The following is a 23,253-nucleotide window of genomic DNA, read 5'->3' on the forward strand; positions in this document are numbered from 1 at the left end:
TTTTTTTCCGCCCAACATACTGGTCGCCTTATGTGGAGCTCGTCCTTCTGGCCGGCCTACACAGTAGGGAGAGTGGGGTCAGGGTGGACATTTCCCTTTCTGAGAATGCCTTTCCCTTTCCTTTGTTCCCTGGGTCTCCTCGTCACTTTCTATTTGCTCGGCTATGGAGAGGACTCCATTTAGGTTGTCTCTCTTGTAAGGCCAAATTCCCTTGGAAGGATAAAAACAGTAAATGTAATCAGTGTTTGCCCCTTAATCACAATGAGACGGTTTGTGCGGCTTGCAAGCTCCTGCGCCCAAAAACTCTGAAGGAGTGCTGTGTTAAGCGGTGGGCGGCCTATGGAATGTTGCAGGCTGAGTCTAGCTCTCCCGCTGCCACAACCGCTGATTGTGACGAATGGGCACATCCGATAACTTCGGCCCTGCCTGCCAACCATCGGGATCGGCAGCCCTCCCCACAGCCGCAGGAGCACCTTGCGACCGGGCCCTCTAAATAGAAGGGCGCTTCCCCCAATATTCAGGAACTCGTCGAGACGCATTGGATGAAAGCGTCCTCGGCCGAAAAGGCCCTGGTTCTGCTGAAAGTAGTTGCACAACCAGAGGTCTGAAATTTAGAACTTCCTGATTCTGAAGTAATTACTGAAAACATCGGCAGGCTCATTTTGGCGGATTCTCAGAAACAGTCTAAGGATTCATCGAAACCCAAGCACAGGGATTTGTCAAAATCCACGGATGGGCCAAAGGATTTACCGGAACCTACGGAAAGGCCCACAGACAAATGGGACACGCGTCAACCGTCAGAGCCCCGAAAGTACTTTTTGGAAGGCACTGGAGTGTTTTTTTTAAATCTTTTATTATTTATTTTATTTTTTTCTCCCAACGTTAAAGGAGAAATCTTTGGAGACAGAAGAACCACTGCATGAGCCTTTTCCACTCCTGGAACGCTCTGATTAATCTGTTTGGACGAGAGAAAATTTTAAGGATGCATGGACAGGCTAGAGAGGTTTGTAGAACGCCACACCCAAGAGATCTAGGAAGGAAAAACCCCCTCTCCCCGTGGCTAAGCTTCAGAGGGTCTTTGACCCCACTCAAGATGAGGAAGAAGAGGAATATATGTATGACCCCACTAAGCTCAAGATGAAGATCCCTTTGCTGACTCTGAGGAGGTTCATTTGGACCCCACGGAGGGTTGGGGAGTAGACCCAGACCCCATTGATCCTTGCCGTTGGCAATCACCTACTCCAACACCGGAACCCGATGCCTTGTGCTTGGACTTCCCTCCGACCACCCCCACTCGACAGGCCTCCCTGGTCGATGATCAAATGGCTTTCAACGCCATGTTGGGGAAAGCAGTGGGACATTTCCAAATTGCTATTCAGGAAGCCGTTTCAGAAGCTGATTTTGTGGAGGACATTTTAAAAGAAAAACCACTGCCAGCCAAGCTATTCCTCTATTTTAAATTCAATTAAGAAGCGATTGGCCCCTTCTTTAGTAACACCTGTCCTTACTAGAGCGGTGAATCCTAGGGTAGAAACTTTTTTGACCCTCCCCCTCTGACCCCTTCTACATCAGGGGTCATTCTACTTCAGATTCACTGGTAGTGACAACTACCAGGAAAAGAGCAGTGGTTCTCCCCCCCCCCCATCTACTGGGGAGGCACCCCCTGACAAGGAGTGTAAGAGACTATACGCTCTGGGGAATATACGCTCTAGGGAAAAGGATAGCTGCCGCTTATTCCACTCGCATCGCAAATAATACAACCTTGTTGGCCAGCTATGCTGATGCACAATGGGCCAAGCTAGAGGAGGGCCTTCAAGAAGTCCCTGAACCGCTGCGAGCCCGTCTGCTCTGACCAGTGGCAGAGGGCAGGCAAGTTAACCAGAGTATACTAAATACTTTGGATGCAGCAGACAGCCGGAAGGTCCTGGCATGCATGGCTAAGGAACTCTGGTTTCAAACCAGAGACCCAAGCTTCACTTATAAATAAACCAGTGGAGGAAGCTAATTTATTCAGAAAAGCAGTGGATGAAGCCCTCGAAACTGCAAAGAAGTAGCATGACACCCTTAAGACTCTGGATCCAATCACCCGACCTTCACAAAGGAGGGGGAGCAGGAATAGACGTTCCTTTCGTGGCCAACGTTTCCCTCAAAATCAATACAGCTCGAGAAATACCTGGTCCTCTCCCCACCAGCAGCTACACCACCCCATATCCCACAAGGGGGCAACAACGTGGTAAATGAAGGGGCTGGAATTCTACACCTCGAGGCTCCACGTCCTCAGGCCAGAAATTACCCACAGTTCTGGGTCCCCTCCTACGCATCCCCGATCGGGGGCCGGCTAACATAATTTCTTCAAGCATGGGAGGGAATAACTGCAGACCAGTGGGTGCTGAAGACCGTTGCCCACGAGTACTAGAATTCTGGCAGACCCCCAGTTCAGACCACCGTCGCCAAGAGGTCACACTACCAGCTGCACCTCCTCAGAGGTATTCTTCCCTTCCTCTCCTTCCCCCAGAAGCTCACTGTCTCCCGAGCCCTGGTTCTCTCGAAGCTGGATTACTGTAACAGCCTATATCTTAATCTGCCTGCCTCCACTCTCCGCCCTCTGCAACTCATCCAGAACAGAACTGCGAGACTTGTCCTTGGCCTCAAGCCCAGGGACCGTATCTCTCCAGGACTGAAATCCCTACACTGGCTCCCAGTGGCTGCGAGGATAAAGTTCAAAACCCTCCATTGTCCACAAGGCCTTCTGGGGCCTGGGTCCTAAATACCTTCAACTCTCTCTTCCCAAATATCTTCCTTCCCGAGCCCTTCGCTCATCAGCCTCCAACTCCCTCATGGTCAGCCGCTTCTCGAAGCAACGAGCTGGGGGTAGATCTCTCTCCGCGGCAGGGGCCTCCCTCTGGAACAGCCTTCCTGCCTCCCTGAAACTTGAGGAGAACCACCTCCGGTTCCGGAAGCACCTCAAAACCTTCCTCTTTGCTTCTGCTTTCTCTCTCCCTCTCCCCTGCTGAACAGCTAATTAAATTCTTCACTAAACTGCACTGATCCTGCAACTGGACCACTCTAAATGGCCTCGGTCCTGGGCCCAGCCACTGATCCCCTGGAACCCCTCTGCACTGCGGGACTGTCTCTGTATCCCTACAGCCCCCCCCTTCCCCAGCACTTGTTCTGCACTTACCTTGCACTTGCCACCAGCTGGCCCTTTTATTATTACTTTACGCCACTTACCTTTACTGCACTTCCCCCCCTCCCCTTGCACTTTTTCCCCCTCCCCCACCCCTGCACTTGCGCGATCTGAATGACACCTGGCCTAGTAGGATCGTTGTATGTCTCCCCTTGTTCCTCCCCTCCCTGCCTCGTCGCGCCTTGAAACACCTGTGTATAGGCGCGTTACAAATACCATATCATATCATATATCACCACGAGCAAGACGCCAGAACATCTGCACATCCTGCTACAAGAAGTTGAGACTGTAAGAAAAGGGTGCCATAGAGGTCGTACCTCTTCTACAGGTAAACCAGGGTATTTATTCAGTGTTCTTCCTTGTACCCAAAAAGGATCTCCCCATGCGCACTGTACTACATTTGCACCCAGTGAACAAATTTGTGAAGCCCCAAAAGTTTTGTATGGTCACTCTGCAAGAGGTAATTCCCCTGCTCACACAGGTGGATTACATGGCAACATTGGACATGAAAGATGCATACTTTCATAATTCAATGTTGCCGGCGCACACAAAATACCTCAGATTCATGATACAAGACGAGCACTATCAGTTCAAAGTACTACACTTCGGCTTAGCCTCTGCCCCAAGGGTATTTACAAAGGTACTGGCAGTGGCAGCAGCACACCTGTACAGGCAATCCATTCCGGTTTATCCTTACCTCGACGACTGGCTCCTAACAGGGGACTCCTACGAAACATGTCTGTCAAATACCCAAAGAACAATAGATCTTTTATTCAGCCTGGGGTTCTCCAACGAGAAGAAATCCAGCCTAGACCCCAGTCGGGTCAAGCAGTTCCTAGAGGCTCTAATTCAAACAAAGACCGCCTAGTCTTCCCCGCCAACGAGAGGGTCCAAAACATGCAGTTTCAAATCCCTCACTATGTAGCCAGTCGAAAGATGACGGTACGCAAAGCTATGTGACTGTTGGGAATGATGGTGTCATGCATTTATTTGGTTCCTCGTGCACGCTTGCGTCCAATGCAGGAGTGGCTCAACGGCCAGTGGACAATGGGGCGATCTAGTGGTTGTCTCGCCAGCCCTCGATCTCTCGCTACGGTGGTGTCGAGGGAGAACCTCTTGGAGGGGAAATCCTTCACTACCCGCGCAGTGGAGGCCACTCGAACTACAGACTCCTCTCTTACAGGGTGGGGAGCTCACCTGCTTTAACAGACAGCGCACAGAGTTTGGTCGTCAGACATGGCATCCAACCACATAAACCTGTTGGAACCGTTAGCAGTATTCAAAGCACTGAAAGCTTTTCAAACACAACTGCAGGGAAAGACGGTCCTGATCCTCACAGACAGCACCACGGCCATGTACTATCTGAACTAGCAAGGGGGCACTCGCTTTCCAGGGCTGTCCAAACTGTCCGAGAACATTTGGAAGTGGGCTCTCAAACACATATTCCTGTTATCAAAACATGTTCCAGGGGTACTCCATCTGCTGGCAGACGTACTCGGCAGGGATTTCCTACTACCCCTGGAGTACGAATGGCGATTACACGCAGACCTACTCGCCAACGTTTTCGCAGAATGGGGTTTTCGCAGAATGGGGTTTTCCAGAGATCGACTTTCGCAACTATGGCGAACGCTCAATGGCAAGATTACGCCTACAGGTACGCCAAGAACCGTTCCAAGGGGAACGGACTCTGGATAAAATGGTCAGGGAAATTTGTTTACGCTTTTCCCCTGACTCTCTTACTCAACAAGATAGTGCACAAGATGCACCAGGAACTAGTCACGGATATTGGTGGCCCCCATGTGTAAGATGTATAACAAACCATTTTTTTTCATTTCATTAATGCATTTCTTTTCCATTGTGTTGTTGATAATTTCAAAATATCGATATTTTGCCTGGAATGAACGATTATCAATAATGATAGGTTGTTTGAAATTATCAACAACACAATGGAAAAGAAATGCATTAATGAAATGAAAAAAATGTTTGTTATATTTTAACACATTTAATAATTTTTAGATATTCATCTAGTGAGTGAATGTTGGTATGCATGAGTAGCATAATGTTTTTTAGAATTGATTAAAAGGATCTATATATTTTTACACAAATCTAAATAAAATGAAATAATGATTTGACTTTTGCATCCTCCTGTCATCCTCTTTTGATTTTCTCTTGCTTTGTCTGGCACCATCCTTGTTGTATTATTATGTCTCTACCTCAAGGTGCCAGATTTTGTTGAGATTCCCACCTTGGGTTTGCAAGACAAAGAGGAGACACTTTCCCCATGCCCGCAAACACTGAACTTAGTGGCCTGGCTCCTGAGGTCATAGAGTTCGGGCACCTGCAACTCCCTCAGAGATCTATGGACATACTCATTGAGGCAAGGAAACCTCATACACGATATTGCTATTCCAGTAAGAGGTAACGTTTTGTCTTCTGGTGCAATTCGAAGAGCATCAACCCCATTGACTGCTCTCCTACACATTGTTTTGTATCCGACTCATTTACTTGACTCAGGCCTGGTTTTTAACTCTTAAAAAGTTCACTTAGCTGCTCTTTCAGCCTACACTACATCACAACAAAAGGTGTTGTGGAAGATACCAGTTATTAAGGCTTTCATGGCGGGAGTAAAGGGAATTCACCCTCCCATTTCTAACCCAGCTCCCGGATGGGACCTAAATGTGCTGTTGACTTGACTTATGGGGTCTCCTTTCGAGCCCATGCATAAACCAAGTCTCAAAGATCTCACCTACAAAACTGCCTTTTATAATAGCCATTACTTCCTTTAGCAGAGCCGGTGAACTACAAGCGCTCTGTTCTAGACCCCTTTGTTACAGTTCAGCGATAAGGTGGTTCTGCGCACTCACCCTAGGTTTGCACCTAAATTAATTTGAAGTTAAATGTGAACTAATCCATAGAACTACCAACGTTCTTTCAGAACCCCTCAAACAGGGGAGAAAGAAGCCTGCACACACTGGATGTACGTAGAGCAGCCATGTTTTACATGGAAAGAACTCGACCACTAAGAGACAAATCAGTTTTTCGTTTCACTGGCAGCAGGTAGAGCAGGAGATCATGTCTCCAAATCTACTGTCTCTAGGTGGATTGTCAAATGCATCACACTGTTACACTCTTGCTAAGGGAGAACTGCCCTTCAAGCCTAGAGCGCATTCTACTCGAGGCACTGGGGCTTCCATAGCATTCATTGCAAATGTTCCCCTAGAGTCCATTTGCAAAGTGGCAACCTGGAGTTCTGTACACACCTTTACAAAACACTATTGCCTAGAAACTCATTCTAGGTCTGATTCTCAGGTGGGACAAGCAGTACTAAGACATCTTTTCACTACTTTTCCTTCTCACAACCCACCTCCAACTCCGGGTACTGCTCGCTAGTCTGTGATTCTAAGCAGATTAACAAGCATCAGAAGACATGCATTACTAACCGTAAAAGCATTTCTGATTATTGTATCTGCTTATATTCACATGCGCCCACCTTTCCTCCCTGCTCGGATGGAAGGAACATATACGTCATACTACTTTCTCTTTTCTGTACTCCCTCACAATAGTCATAGGCTCCCTCACGGCCGAAAAAATATAATCGGAGGGACCTCGACGCGTGAGGGATTTTGGGTACACTACACGTCACGTAAAAGTAGTGTTACAGGAGCGCCCATGTCGATGTCCCCTTTTTATTCTCGAAAGACGAGATGCAATACTCTGCGGTGACCACTGGATGTTGGACTATATGCACAGCATGTGAATCTAAGGAGATATAATCATAAATGCTTTTACGGTAAGTAATGCATGTCATACAATTACTGTATACATTTCCTTGCGCAAGGACAAAATGAAACTCCTTGGTTAGAATTCTGCTGTCATTTACTTTTTAGCAATCGCACTTAATGTACCATACCCGAACAGGTTTCCCTTAATAGTGCCCAATCTGTTTAGATTGAACTCTTATGAGCTTCTTCATGGCTTTCTCTAAATTACTGTTCTCGTTTTCTAACTCCCACAATACATAGTGAAATGGCAAGTATTGTGCATTTACCATCTTTTCCGAAGCCAGCAAAAAACTTCCAGGAAAATATTCCACAAAGGGGCCTATCTCTGACTGGTTTTTCAAGGGAATGTTCAATTCAAGACAAGTTGCTACCTCAGTCTTGCCATACTTTGCCAGTCACTATGGCCTGTATTCTGATGCTGCTTCAAACAAATGCAAATCTAGTTTAGATCATCCCCAAAAGGGACCGTTTAATCCAACAGCTAGATCCCATAAATTCACATTACTGTAACTACAAACGACCTTAGACCGTTTTTGGCAGTTGGTATTAGTAGCTTGGAATTCCAAGTACAGAATTACTGGAGATGCCCATCTGGGTCCATCCTGTCCACAGAACTAAAGAACAATGGATGGAAAAGCTTTGAATTAATCATAACCACTGGTTGTTGCTCTGGGCAACCTTGAATACCGTTGCAGCTTGGACTGAGCAGCGTCTGCTGTTTGTGCTCTCGTGTAGAAGGGATGCGGCCTAGCATTTCGAGCTGGACTGTCCCTTTTTACAGTTGGATAAAACCTGATTTGCCTAGGTGTTCTCTTCTGTAGTGGTACGTCATACTGGAAAACTATGGAATGAAAGGTTGCCCAGTGCAATAGCCAGTAGTTATAAATCTTTCCACCCATCAACCCATGACAAAATTGAGACCGTAAGTGTCCCTCTCATAGTGGCAGAAACACAAGCACTGTCCAGGATCATACATTTAACGCAAAGAATAACAAGTCATTGAGTAGCTTCATGGGTGTTGTGCTGAATTATGATTAATATTTTTCAATATCCATTTCTTTTTCAGGCCGGTGCCCTGGATTTGTTAAAAGAACTCAGAAACCTTCCCATGACTCTAGAACTTCTTCAGGTATGTGCTCCGCTTGTTGTCGACTGTAATGTACGAACCATGTTTTATTTTTAACTGCCGTTCTGTGCTTAATATTTGTGAACTCCTTTTGGTTCGACATTGAGCCTTCTGTGCAATTTGTTTACATGGATTCCTCAGTTAAGATTGTACAATTCGAGCTTTTACCGGAGAGCAGGGGTGGCTAAAATAGTTCTGGTCTATCTGATTTAGCAGAGAATCAGCCCCCCCCCCAATCCTGGTGGACTAATGTGTTTTTTGAATAAGTGAATTTATATCACCCATCCCCTATAATGCTGCATTTTATTTTGTTTTAGCTGTTTCAAAAGTAAATCTTTTTTATGGTCCGGATGCAGCGATGGGCACCAACAGGTCCCTGTACACTGTTCCTTGTGACCTAGCCAGGTCCGGCCCATTGGCACCAAGTTCCAAAACAAACTGAACTTCTAGTATTACTATGTATCCCGGAAAGACTGGCAGTAAGCAACAGCAGGGTATTATGTCCTTTCCAACTGCTTCCAATTTTGGGTCGGCATAGTGTGCCTTCAAATAACTAGCCGAAAGAAATGCGCATAAGAGCTTGTCCCAGGCTTCCACACACACAGGACAGCATGTGTTTCGGCAGAAAAATGCCTGTAGGAAGTGGCTCTTATAACAGTCCCTGATCCGAATTTACATGAATTACTAGTTGCAAATGAGTAAAGTGTACAAAAATATATAAGTTAGTCAAAATATAACTTGCCTAAAAATACTGCAAATGGAATAGGATTTTTTTCTCTCTCCCTAATCATTTAACGTTTAATAAGGAGTAAAATGCTACCACTTGAGAATCCTATGTGGAGCGATGCCCCTTCATCATTTGGCATTTTAGTTTTTTTACTGTGTTTCACGACATGCTGTGTCTGTCCCAACTATTATAGTTTTACCTCTAGGGTTTTTATTCCCCACTTGGCTTTTTCCTTGTACTGTCACATGTTTTCTGGTGTACTTGAGCAATCGGTGGCATCTGTATTCTCGTAGTACAACACTTTATTCTATGGATATTATCTGTCTTAGTTGGCAGATTTTGCAAATTAAATTCATCTCAGTTTTGCAATTCTGTTCTCACGGTTTTCAGAGTCACAGGAAGTTCTTGGTATACAAAGACGTACAATAAGCACACAGCGTGTTGGTATTCTTCTGAAACCAATGAGTTAGACTGTAGGGACCATTGGATAACTTGGATGCAACGAAAACTCACAATTTAGGACGCACTCCCCTCCCAGAACCCAAAAGTGGAAGTATTACCTAAAATGCAATACGCCATTACAGGCATACTCCTGTGCAGTGAATGCACTCTGAGGTGTACTGGTGTGTAGGTGTACACATTTCAAATTGTAGCTTTTGGCCAGGCCTAAAAAGTCACTCTCCTCATTGCTCATACACACAGCACTGTTAGGGAAATGTATCGTTTTTATGCTCCATCCCCACTCCTATTGAGACCCCCGGCACTTTTTTCTAGACCTTTTTTTCCTTCTTTCCTGAATTAGTGGGGCCTTTTTCCACTCAGTCATTCTTGGCTCTGTTTTTTTGGAACTCCTGTTTTGTGTTTTACCTTTACAATGGAGATTATTTCTTTATCCTCATTTTCTACTGTTCTTAAGGATGGAGAGATGCACAGTATCTCTCCTAAAACTTTATATTCTGAGAGATTGGCACACACACCACCGTGTGGTGCCTCGGGGATAATTGGTATCCCCCTTCTCTCTGCTCTTGTTACTTTTTGGTCACATGGACAATCCTCTAGTTATGGCTGGTGGCAGTGGACGTGTTCTTCCAGCTACTGCGCTATTTTTATTTTACTGCAGACTGTATGCAGTCTCAGTTAGGCACAATATGGTCACTAAAGTACTAACTTGGTCACCCCTTTCTTTTTTCACCATTTCTAATGTAGTCTGTCTGGGCAGGAAGTGGGGACAGAGTTTTTCACTCCCCTGCCCTTTGTCTGCTTGAATGGAACCACAGGGTTCGAATGTGAGATTTGCTGAGCGTGAGCTAAAACCAGCTCCTGGGTGTCGGGCATCACTCTGTAGGCAGGAGCTACCGCAGGGGAGCCCAGAGCGACCAGGGATGCTCTTAACTTTTTGTCCATTTTGTAAGAACCATTGTGTTTAAATATGTATTGAGGTGTTAGAATTCTTCTGTATTACCATGCCACATTTACATGTTTGGAAGGCACCAGTTGGCTTTGGAGCCAACAGTAGCTCCTGGTAGCTGTTGGTTTCAAGCTAACCACCCTCTTCTATGCTACAAGCAGGAGCTAAATGGCTCCCAGATCCCCTCAATTTCGAACGCTGCAACCAGCTCCCACTAAGGGGTCTACCCACCTCTTTCTGTAAACTGCTGGGAGAGATTGCAGGGGAGTGTGCTGAAACTGAATAGGTGAGGTTCCTGAGGTGATGGGCAAGACGACCACTGGAAACTGAAGTAAACTAAGGAGAAGACGACCAGAGACACCTGCAGACCCTTTCCAACACTGTGAAGTGACCACTGCTGTCCTGACCCCGTTTTCTATGTGACATAGGAACTCCAGAGTACGACTCCTTCCCTTTGACCGGTGGAAACCACCAGTCCCGAGACTAACTCCAATCTGAGCCATCTCCCAAGGTGCTTTGACTCTCCAGAGCTGTGGTCCGCGAATACCAGGAGACCTCCGACCCAATTGAAGTGTGTAGTCTTAGAAAGGCTTAATACGTCAGTCTTTGCTGTGCTCCAGGTGAACCTCCAGAGACACAATCTGACTTATTCAGGTCCCCTCACCAGAGTGCTGGACTCCAGGAATCGAACATTGATCAGGCAAATCGTGTCATTTGTTGGTGCTGCAGAAAAGGCACCAAGACTGCAGACTGACCAGAGGAGCTAGAATGCTGCTGAGATCCCACCCATTGTCCTGCCTTCCGTCACCAGACCAAGGAATCCAGAGGTCGGTTCCAGCATTGCTTCATCGAGGATAATCCAGCCAAAAACATTTCTTCTAACCTAAGATACTGTGGGGGAAAAAATGTATTGCTTACCTTGATCCAAGAAGTCGCTCCAGAGCGTTGAGTGCACGTAGAGGTGTCAAGGGTGTCCACTCTTACTTCTCATCCAAGCTGCTGCTTGTGCCCCTTTTTTGAGTCCTTTAACAGGATCTCCCCAGTTAAGGTATTCTTGTAAGTATCCTTAACTAAAGACAAAGTATCTACATGATCTTTTGCTGTTTCATAAGACTTTGAGCCCTCTCCAAACTGTCTTTTAGCTAGGGTTGCGAATTGAACTTTAAAAGCCTTGGTGTGCGAAGAAACTTCCCTTAGAACCTTCTGCTACAACTTGTCTTGAGAGGCTAGCTCAGGGGCAATGTGGTCGCCTTGGAAGCAAGACAACAGAGTAACACTGGTTCGATCTCCGGGTCCGCGCTTAGAAACCTCTGGGAATTAAGCGCGTTATAAACCAAGATCTCGTTTCATCCCAACATTGGAAACTGACAACACAATAGATTTTGTTTGTCAAGGCGGTCCAACAAGAACTAACACCCCTCTGTTTAAAGGGCATTAGAACAACAATTAAACAAAATCTAAGCCAACCGCAACAACAAGCCCTACAGAAAATCAAAGAGAACTATGGTATCCCCGTCAAAATTGCTGACGAAGGAGGAAATATCATCCCGCTCAAAACTGAGGACTATGTAAATATAGCCATGGAACAATTAAACAATGAATGCCATCAACTCCTCACTTCAAACCCAATCAAATAACTTCAAAAGGATTGGAATCTTATGAGTACACACTGGAACGATCTATATTTGATCAGAGGAAGAACATCTATATACGAGTTTATCGCACCCCATACTTCCTACTATATACTTTGTACCAAAGATTCATTAACCTTTCATAAATCTACCTCAATGCTGACCGATTATCAATAGTATTGGTTCACTAACAGAGAATCTCAGAATATATATAGACCATCTACAACCGCTTGCAGCAGGACTTTCCTTATACCTTAAAGATACCACTCACATTATTCAACAACTCAAATATCCATTGGCAAACAAACTATTGGTTCGTGACATTAGACGTAACCGGATTGTACACGAGCAACATGCATGAAAATTCCACTACAAATAATTTTCTCAAAACCCAATCAATATATTTTTCAGGAACAGAATCTAATGATATTAGAAATGCTAAATTTCACCCTGACAAAATATATTTTCTGATTTGGAGATGAACTCTACAAATTCAAGGGACGGCAAATGGGCGCAAGATTAGTGCCACACATACGCCAATTTGTATATGGGCCACTTCGAGACACAACATGCGTGGCAACATCCAGATTTCACAGAACTCAACAGGATCGCCTTTTGGGGCAGATACATCGATGACATCATTCTCATATGGAACGGCACAGAAAAACAGCTTCTGGAGTACTACGAATATCTAAACTATAACCTGAAACTCAACATCAAATACAGTCATCAAGCCATAGATTTCTTTGGACCTTCATCTCTACATTCAAGAACAGACACCACTCTCAACATCAAATCGACAGCAGTCAAACGCATTTTACATGCCTCAAGTAACCATCCACATCACATGATACAGAATATGCCCTACAGGGAACTATTGCGGACAAAAAAACTGCACAACTGAAGAGGAATTTAGAAAGCACAGTGACACAGCAATCAATAAATTCAAACGCAGAGGATATAGTCCGCATCATCTTAGAAAAACATTACAAGACCAAGAGCTGATCTGCTTCACAACAAGAACAAATCACAAACAATGACACAATCAACCAAAATCAAGATAATTCTGCAGAGAAACTGGAACATACTACGAGCAGACACAGATGTGCACAATATTCTGGACAAGCAACCCAGCATCGGCTTTAGAAAATGTAGAAATTTGAAATACATACTAAGCCCTTCTTTCTTTGACAACAATAAACCTCAAAACAGTCTGAAACCTAAGGCACAGAACTATGGCTACAACCACCGACTCAAGGCAATTTAAAGTTTGGACAATGCCAGATCTGCCCATATATGATCAATGCCAAAAAAGAAATTCTTAAACCCAACGGTACCAAGACCATCATAAAACACCATATCAACTGTAACAGCAAATAGGTTGTGTATGGGATAGAATGTGCATGCCACAATCTACCTAGGGAGCACGATCAGAAAGCCCAAAATCAGGATAGGAGAACATCTAAGAGCCATCACCAACAAAGACACAAGATCACCTCTGGAAATGCACTTCCAGGAGTACCATCAACAGTCGGACCTAGCACAAATCAAGTGCTTTGGCATCAAAAAAATATTGACTCCACTAAGAAGAGGAAACGTGGAAACACAATTACGCAAAAGAGAATCACTCTGGATTTGTACTATGGACGCTAGCCATACTGGCCTCAACATTGACCGAGATGTTATGTTATGTTATTTTGCATTTATATAGCGCCTTATATACCATTGGTATGGTCTGAAGGCGCTGGTAGGTTGAACGCCCTTGGGAACCGAAGTTCGGGTCAGTAGAGAGAGTAGGGGGGAGTCAAAAAGTGCGTGTGCGCACTATGTATGTGTGCAGCTGGTGCAAAAACAAGTGGTAGCTGCTTCTTAGCTGTAGGTGTGGTGGTTGAGAGATCAGGAGTATGTGTTCGCTCTGGTCGGCTTTATCCGGAACGAGTGTGGCTGCGTTAGGCCTGAGAAGAACGCCTGGCTGGGTGGTGAGAAACCAGCAATGTTTACTTAGAGTGATGTGGAGTAAGCGGGAGATGTAGATATGAGAACAGTTATACCGAATGGTGTCATAGTATCTCTGTGTTCTAGATGAGTGGTGGTGTAAGGGAGAGAGTAAGCGTGGGGTGTGGCGTGATGTATGTTTCCAAGAGTTTCCTTCATTCCAAGGCATGTTAAGTATCGTCCGTTGCATATAATTGCCCGTTCCTCATACTCGACCGCTCCACACATTCGTCCAGTCCGCACCCTACGTTTGGTTTGCATCCTCGTCCAGACAGCACACTTCGTCAGGTCTAGACACTTGTCGAGACTATATGCTAGTGTAGTTTATCCACTCGTCCAGTCTACATACTCGTCGAGGTAGGACACTCGTTCAGTCCATAATCAGTCGTGCGCTCCCCACACTCATGCGCTCCCCACACTCATCTACTCTCAAAATCATCCGCTCTCGTCCGCTCTCCGCACACTCACCCGGTCTCCGCTCTCACCCGGTCTCCGCTCTCACCCGGTCTCCGCTCTCACCCGGTCTCCGCTCTCACCCGGTCTCCGCTCTCACCCGGTCTCCGCTCTCACCCGGTCTCCGCTCTCACCCGCTCTCCACAGTCCTCTGCTCACCACAGTCCTACGCTCTCCACAGTCCTCCGCTCTTTTCGGTTCCTCATACTAAGCCGCTCAATACACTCAACCGTTTCCGCACTCAACCGTACTCCGTGCTCAACCGCGCTCATCCGCTCCTCACAACTCGTCCGCTCACACACACTCATGCGCTCTCCACACTCATGCGCTCTCCACACTCATGCGCTCTCCACACTCATGCGCTCTCCACACTCATGCGCTCTCCACACTCATGCGCTCTCCACACTCATGCGCTCTCCACACTCATGCGCTCTCCACACTCATGCGCTCTCCACACTCATGCGCTCTCCACACTCATGCGCTCTCCACACTCATGCGCTCTCCACACTCATGCGCTCTCCACACGCTTCCGTTTAGTGTAATTGTCTGTTCTGTACACTTCATCCATTCTAACTGTTTCATTTATGTCATTCACTGTATTCCCTTCTCATTCATTATGTCGTTTTGATCGGTTCAGATTTCCTGAGTTTCTCGATTTATTCGTATTTTCTATTTCATTGTTTTGATCTACTTTACTCGTTTAAGCCTGCTTGTCTTTCTAGTTTACATTCGAGTTTATTTAGCTGTCATTCTCGCTTCGGGTAGTTTGATGGGTCGGTATTATTGTGATGATGCTGGATTGGTTTTATGGGAAGAGCCAGGTTTTCAGTAGTTTGCGGAAGGACGTCAAGTCTTCAGTTAAGCGGATGTGGGGTGGGAGTGAGTTCCACAGGGTTGGAGCCAGTGCAGAGAATGATGATCCGCCTAGCCTGACTGAGTTTGTCTTGGGAATTACTAGGAGGCCGGCTGAGCTTGATCTTAGGGTGCGAGTGGGATGATAAGGTATTAGTTTGTCTTGAAGATATTGCGGTCCAGTTTTATGCAGTGCTCGATGCGAGAGGCATAAGGTTTTGAAAGCTACCCTACGGGCTACAGGAAGCCAGTGCAGTGTTTTAAGGGCTGGGGATATGTGGTCTCTTGGACTGAGCGAAAGTAGTAATTTGGCCGCTGCGTTTTGTGCTCTTTGGAGTTTATTCAGTTGGTAGGTATGGATTCCGAGGTAAAGGGGGTTTCCGTAGTCCAGTCTGGATATAACGATTGATTGGACAGCGTAGACTCTGTTGGGAAATGAGAGGTATGGAAAGACGCGCCTTAGGTTTTTAAGGTGATGGTGGCAGGACTTTGAGACATTGTTGACTTGGCGCGAGAGTGTTAGGTCGGAGTCTAGGGTGCATCCAAGGTTTTTTACTGTTTTAGAGGGTGTAGGTGAGTTGCCCATGGCGGGTGGCCAGGGTAGTGGGTGCGGAAGAAGGTCGGAGTTGCCGCAAAACCATGATTTCTGTTTTGGAGGGGTTTAACAAGAGGTGGCTTTGGGTCATCCAGCGCTCTGTTTACGAGGCAGGATGCCAGGTCGGGTTGGGAGCTGGGTTTCGAGTTCAGGAATTTTAGAATTAGTTGAGTGTCGTCGGCGTAGTTGTAACATAGGATGTTGTGTGAACGAATTATTGGTGGGAGGGTGATCAGGTAGAGATTGAATAGGAGGGCGGATAGACATGCTCCTTGAGGGACTCCCGTGTTGACTGGTCGGGCTTGGGAGGTAAAGCTGGAGAGTGTCGTTATTTGGTGCCTGTCTTTGAGGAATGAAGCTATCCATTTAAGAGCGAGTGGAGGCGGTCTAGGAGTATCGAGTGATTGATTGTGTCAAAGGCAGCGGATAGGTCAAGAAGGATTAGAGCGGCACATCCCGCGGAGTCTGCTGTCATTTTAAGGTCGTCCCAGATCGAGGTTAAGGTGGTTTCAGTTCCGTGACGTGTTCTGAAACCCGATTGGGCGGGGTCAAGGAAATTGTTGGCTTCAACAAAGGCGTTTAGTTGGGAGTAGGCGGTTCGGTCAATGAGTTTGGCGAGGAATCTGGTGTTTGAGATTGGGCGGTAGTTTTTGGGCTCGAGAGGGTCGAGCGAGGGTTTTTTAATTAGAGGTTTGACGTGTACCATTTTGAATGCTTCGGGAAAAATACCGGAGAAAAGGGAGGCTTTTATGATAGATCTTGCGTGTTCTCCTGCGCAGGTGGAGGCAAAGATTTCTTTAAGGGTTGTGGCTGGGCAGGGGTCCAGAGGGGATCCAGATGGTTTGCGGACAGATAGAAGTTTGAGAAATTGTTCTGGTGATATTGGACTAAAGGATTCGAATGTTGGTTGAGTTGAGGTTGTAGTTGACGGGCTCGCCGGTACGGGTGGAGGATTGTCAATTGGTTGTAAGAGAGCCAATTTGGTGTTTAGAGTTTTTGTCCTTTCAATAGCTGTGGTGTAAAAGTGGAGGGAGAGTGAGTCACACAGTGGTTGTGACGGGGTCGGGACGGTTGTATTACAAGTTGGATTGGTGAATTCGGAGATGATTTTGTGGAGTTCTTTGCTTGGGTTTTTGCAGTTTAGGATTCGGGTGTTGTAGTGGGCTTTTTTAGCTTTCCGGATTTCAGCCTTGTACCGGTACAGGTGACGGGCCAAGGTGGTCCTGCTTTCGTGGGTTTTCTCCTTTTGCCAATTGCGTTCTAGGTATTTGTAGTTTCATTTACTGGTCTTCAGCTCAGGAGTGAACCATCTGGGGAACGGGCCACGGCGGGTTGATGGTTTGCATGTAGGGGTGAGTTGCATCAAAGATGCGTTGAGCCATGAGTCAAAGGCTTCAGGTGTTAGTTGGTTTTTAGGGTGGCAGGTGGGTGGTGGGGACTGGAGGAGTGCCTCGGCTAGGTCAGGGGTGATTATTAGTTTTTTCCAGCATTTGCGTAGGATCGGAGGTTCAGATGCGGATACGGGAAGGGGTGCGGGGATGGCAAACGAGAGAATGAAGTGATCGGACCAGATGATAGGAGTTGGGGGCTTTAACTGAATCTGGGTGTGGGAGCTAAAGATGGCATCGAGAGTGTGTCCTTTAAAATGAGTCGGTCCATTTATGTGGGGTTGGAGATTAATTGCATCTAGACCGTCGATTAGGGCGTGTGTCATAGGATTGGTGGGGATGTCGAGCCATATGTTAAAGTCTCCGAGAAGGATGAGGTTGGGATGGTTTATTTGGAGGGTGGCAATAGAGTCACAAAGGTTGTTTGCGAAATGTCTATCGTAGCAAGGGGGCCTGTAGAATATTAGGAAGGTGAGTGAGAGCGACGGGGAGAGGGATAGTTTAACGAGGAGAGATTCACAGGATGGAATGGAGGGTTGGTTGTCCATGATTGAGGCGCGGAAGAGAGATTTAAAGACAAATGCTACCCCCCCTCCTCTGGACGTACCATTTCTTAAAGTATTTTTTTGAATATACCTACTCTTATAAATGTACAATGTATCTAGCATGTAACAACCAAAGCAGTCTATTTTGTGAGACACTAACTAGTACATGAACAACAAATGTAGGCAAACACAGGGACACAACGGGTTCCACTATACAGGGTGAAACGTGTCAAGTACCAAACCAAATAGCCTCCCAGACAAATAGCGAATATGAACCTCAGCTATTCTTTGCCTTCAATCTATGAATGACGAGATTGAACCTGTGGCATAAGAGCCATTAACCAATAAAGGGGAAATGCCAACCCGAATATCAGCGACAACATACATTCCTGTGCATTTTTTACTTGCAAAGTAAAAACAGTGAGGCCATTGCACCCTAGCCATGTGTCACCATCCTTCTAAATGCTATATAAGACCAATCACAACTCATATACTAGCCTGTATACAATTGCTACGAGCATCCCTAACCAACATGGCGGATACACGTGACTTGAATGCGCCACATACGTTTGACGACATCGCGTTAAATATAAACGGGGCTTCCGAAACACAGGATCATCAGCAATCGAACCGAAGATCAGACGGCCTAGTAGTAGACCGATAATGTAGGAAACTAGCAGAACAGTGTCTTTTTCGTGCTCTTCAGGGCCGCACGGACAGTCAGCCCTCCTTCCACCCGAAGCACATGCACAGATGCAAGCAATAGAAACTAAAGTCGATGCTGCCAATAGATGGGTAGATTTCCTCACCAGAGAAGGCCTCTGTGAAGAGAACAGAGAGCTTAGAAAGTGATGTCCAATGCATATAGTACGTAAGCCATTGTGAAAAGCATTCCAGTGCTGCTCTCATACATTCACCAAAACAGTAACACCACCGCGAGGCAGTCTTTCATAGGGAGGCTTTGCCCTGTTGTCCCAAACACCCCACTCTCTCACTGGGATAGAGGTTGCTTGACTTTCCTCCTCCTCCTGCTGCTCCCTCCGTTCCTCCCTGCCTGGAACGCTGAGCCCTCGAGCCACTGCACCTCTGGTGCGGGGTGTTCAACTCATTTAACCACCTGCTTTCAGGTCTCAAGGCGGCAGGGGTCACGCACGACTGGGAGAGCACTTTTCATGCTGGGGGAAAAAAACTCCTGCTCCGTTCCCGAATGGCAGTCTGCGCTCCAGGCACTGCACTCCCGCGCTGCCCGATACAGCAGCCGTATACTGCCGATGTGCTCCTATTCCGGTACACCCCCCAGCAAGACTTTTCTTGTCTCTGTGGGTAGTTGTGCCCAAGACTACTCCTGGGACTCTCTGATCACAGCCACGGATGCCATCTTGTTTCCAGACCAGTTATTCGTTTGTCAGCCAAAAGTACTAAGCAGGGCATCTTCGAGGGACCTCCTTTGGTCCAAGGTTGTCAGCCGAGTTCATTTCGTGTTTGAGAGGTTAAACGGAACCTGTTTGTATAATTTACGGGGTCTGGGAGCTTGCACACCGAGCTCACTGAGGAAGCCTCTCCGTACTTCACTGGCTGGAAGTTTAATGTAACCATGGGCGACCATGTCCAACACAGCAGTTCAGGGAGGATCAGTGGAAGGTGTCTCCTTTGTCCATGAACTGCTTACTTTTTGAAGACCTGTCTACTTCATTGGCAAAGCCCTCTGTGGTATCCAAGAAGTGGATGGCCACGACCTTGCCTGCTTTAAATTGTAGTTGGCACAGTTCAAACCAAAAGAGATGCTACACTTAAGTGGCTAAATTTGCTTGCACTTTTAAAAAAATGTGGAAACAAATGTTTTACAAACCATAAAACCGAATATTTCATCTTTGGCAATTATTTTTTGTTTATTTTTCTGGTTCATTTGCACTTTTTCCCCTACATATTTTACAGATGTATTTTATGACTTAAATGGCAACATTGGGTCTATTCCCACTAACCCATCCGCAGCGTCACTTTATTTTGTATAGGACTTGGCACAGGGGTAAACGTTGCAAGCCACTATCCAGGCTTTAAAAGTTGCTTGCCTCCTCTGTTCTCAACATACACCAATCAAACTTTTTTTTTTGAACTATCTAATAGTCACTCGCCAATCTCTAATGGCAAGTGCACATTTCGAGGCCTGGCGTATGGCAATTTCTAGCTAATTCAGAGTTGTTTGCAGGGTTTCTTTTCAGAAAATATGGTGCCTACATTTGTAAATCAAAAGATTAAGCTGTTTTTCTTTTACATTGCAGTCAACACGAATTGGAATGTCTGTGAATGCAATCCGCAAGCAAAGCACAGATGAAGAAGTCACATCCTTAGCAAAGTCCCTGATCAAATCCTGGAAGAAACTATTAGGTAAATCAGCCCTATGATATATATATATATATATATATCACTTGTTTTTGCACAGTTGTCTTTTTCTGCAAGGTTGTTAGCTTTGGATGTCAATTTCCATAGGAATGTCTTGCAGGTTAATTTGCTGCTTTTATGATGAAGTTGTGCTGTCATGAAGTGATTTTTCTAAAACCCTTCTAGCCACATGAATTTAGTTAGATCTAGTTCTCCTTTCTGCAGACCTGTGGGGTATCCTAGCCACAGGATAACTTACTGCATCATTTTTTTCACTGCAGTATTTATTTTGACAAACATGGAGTCCGTCGTGGTTGCATGTCGGCAGGCTCTAGACCTATAATTGCACCCAGCGTCTCCCCATATCGGTCTTCTTTCAGATGTCTTCCTCCTTGTCAGGCCTCTGCAGCAGCTTCCAATTGTTCAGCTTTTCCGCTTCTGAAGAGTTCCATGACTGTTTCGAAGAAATAAGAGGTTGGTGCGACCTCAAAGTGAGTTCCCCCTTTAGAATAAGTCGATCTTCCCCCTCACATTAAACATCACAAACCCTAAATGTAGTCAAATAATTTTCCACAGACCAAAAGTCTAAATTTCCAATGTGAAGATATGGTGCTAAATGTCGACCCTGTAAACTCGACTTTGCCTACTTTTATAAATCTCAATCATTTTGGTAAGTTCAAACTGTGGCGAAAAATATATTAAAACATGCATTGGACACACATTTTATGTTTTCAAAATAAAAAGGGTGGCACCAATATGATGATTGGGCATAAATAAAGTCCTGCATGAAATGTTAGGAAGAACATTAACTGGGATTGAATGTCATGAAATAAAACAAGGCAAGTGTTGGATGGCTTTTCAGAACCTGCGCTGATATGTGGTTCTGAGAGGCCCACCTAGTGGATGAGCAATCACTTTTCGACTTAGATCTAATGTTTGGTATGTATGTACACTTGACACCACAAAGAGACTGTCAAGTAATATAGGGCTACATAAATGTATATCAATGTACTATTGGGCCAGAAGACAAGCAGGTAAAAATTAGGTATGCTGTAATCCACACGCACATCAATATCTAGGCACACATATATGTACACAGTGGGTAGGAAAACGGAGAACACTTCACAATTACCCATAAATACAAGCAATAAAACAAATAACATCACTGTTCTAAGTAAAGTGGAGGAGAGAAAAAAATAGATAAAAACAATATGCCATTATGTTATATTTTTGAATGAAGCTGCAACAGCAAGCCCTTCCCCCATATTGGTAAGTCACATGTTTTGAGGAGTAGTTCACAGGTAGGTTCCTCTATAGGGCATTATGAGTCGCCCCCCTCAAAAAAACCAGAGAAGTATACTCCGGCTCCTACCTACGATTTGCAAAAACACTGGCCCCTCCTCCCAGGTAAGTAGGAATCGCTAGGGCCAACTACTCATGCTTTTGGTCCCGGTGGTCCAGCCGGTGCTGGTGCAGAGGTTGGTTTTTGTTGTCTGGGTCTAAGCAAGCAAGCAGCAGTTCGATTGCCCAAAGCGAATGCGGGTCCAGGAATTTACCAGGTGTACCGACTACCTTGGAAGACTACTGCTGCAATTCCCACGATGGATAACCCCTGGGACTCTGCAGGCGAGTTGAGTTGGCCAGGTGACCTCGGTCAGGCTCGGGTATGCTCTAATGCTGGCAGTGGTGAAACCTAGGCTCTGGGAACCAGTAATTGTCAAGACCACTGCTGTCCTGACCTCGATTTCTTATTGACAGAGGAGCGCCAAAGAGGACGTCTCATTCCCTTTCGCTGTTGTGACCAACCAAAGCTGAACTGCAGATGGAGTCACCCCCTAACTTGCTGTGACCTTCCAGGGCTGCAAACAGCGAATACCAGGGAACCTCCAACCCAATTGAAGTGCATAGTCTTCCGGTGCGCAAATCCTTCCGACAGAGATCGAAGAAAGCCTTGCTGAGGGTGACTGCTGCAGCATTCCTTCCACAGTCCCACCTTTCGTCACCAGCTGCATTTTCTTCAGATAACCTAAGGTAGTGTGGGGCTAAAGGTAGTACTTTCCTCCAGCCGAATAGTCGCTACAGTGTTACTGGAGTGCGATACTAGATGTCTGGGTGTTGACCCATATCTTTTGCCCAAGCCTGACCGCTTGTGCAGTAATTGGGAGTCTTTTACAAACTTTTTATTTCACTATAGCATTTCTCTGACAAGTATCCTGAGGAATGTTTGCTTTGTCTACATGACTTTTGCATCCCTCCTCAACTGACTTTGGAGATCTCTGAACCTAGTGGGGAATGGACTGCTAAAGTGCCAGAATCCTTGGAAAGTCTTACTAAAGTATAAAATGGTGTTCAATAACCCATTTTCCTTCCAACAGACACTTGTCTGAATGACTTTATAACTAAACGTTATTGTAACAATTGTCAGTGCAAGCCACTACTAGTCAAGTAGTCACAAAGTGCTGCTATTGTTTTCTATTATGTGTTGGTTAGTCAAAAGTAGTATTTACTTACCTTGCCTTGTGTATAAGTTATAGTTAAATTTACATTTATTTTAGTGCATACAAGTTTTTTGGGCTAATGTACTAGCTGGGTTCATTGTACTTGTCTACAGCTCACATCCTCCTTGTAAGATAAGCCTGGCTGCCCTGCCATTCTACCAATCCTTTGGGTAGTACAGACTTCTACTACACGTTGGGAACCTGTATACCAAGGGATAGTTTTATAGAGTCTTACTGTTAGGCCGAATTGCATGCAGTACCCTCTGGGACCACCACACACAATTAGGACTACAGGTGTAAGTCAAACTAATCTTTGGTATAAGTCTGTACCACACCGTTTTTGGTAGCGAGCTGAGCAGCCAAGAGTGAATGTGAGCAGTACAAGTAGTTACACAGAGGACTTTCTATCACAGTGGTTCAAGTAGACACTTATACTCAAGGTTTCTTGGTAAAACATATATTAATTTATTACACAATCATTTAAAAAATATTTCACTAGAAGACAACTTAATTTTATATACCAATATACTTCAATACGAAACTCCAAGATTTTGAGACCGTTTGAGCTCCCCTGAAATAGGAGCCAAATGGCAGTTCAGTTACTTATAGTGAGCAAAAGGGATAAGGTAAGTAGAATAGATCACTTATACTTGTTAGACAGTGCAAATAGCTTCAGTTCACCAGAAG

At 45.5% G+C, this 23,253-nt stretch overlaps 1 protein-coding gene across 3 annotated transcripts in view; it reads left to right on the forward strand.

The window, feature by feature from the left end:
- The window catches only part of LOC138497518 (acyl-protein thioesterase 1), a 1,189,877-nt gene that overhangs the window by 916,711 nt on the left and 249,913 nt on the right, over nt 1-23,253 (forward strand). For all 3 annotated transcript variants that reach the window (XM_069621050.1, XM_069621047.1, XM_069621048.1), the window contains 2 exons: nt 8,036-8,098; nt 19,969-20,074. In XM_069621050.1, the coding sequence (XP_069477151.1) occupies nt 8,036-8,098; nt 19,969-20,074 (169 nt within the window). The remainder of the gene's footprint in view (nt 1-8,035; nt 8,099-19,968; nt 20,075-23,253) is intronic.

The sequence above is a fragment of the Ambystoma mexicanum genome, chromosome 5q (assembly GCF_040938575.1).
Source record: "Ambystoma mexicanum isolate Mex_15411 chromosome 5q, UKY_AmexF1_1, whole genome shotgun sequence".
Classification (NCBI taxonomy): domain Eukaryota; kingdom Metazoa; phylum Chordata; class Amphibia; order Caudata; family Ambystomatidae; genus Ambystoma; species Ambystoma mexicanum.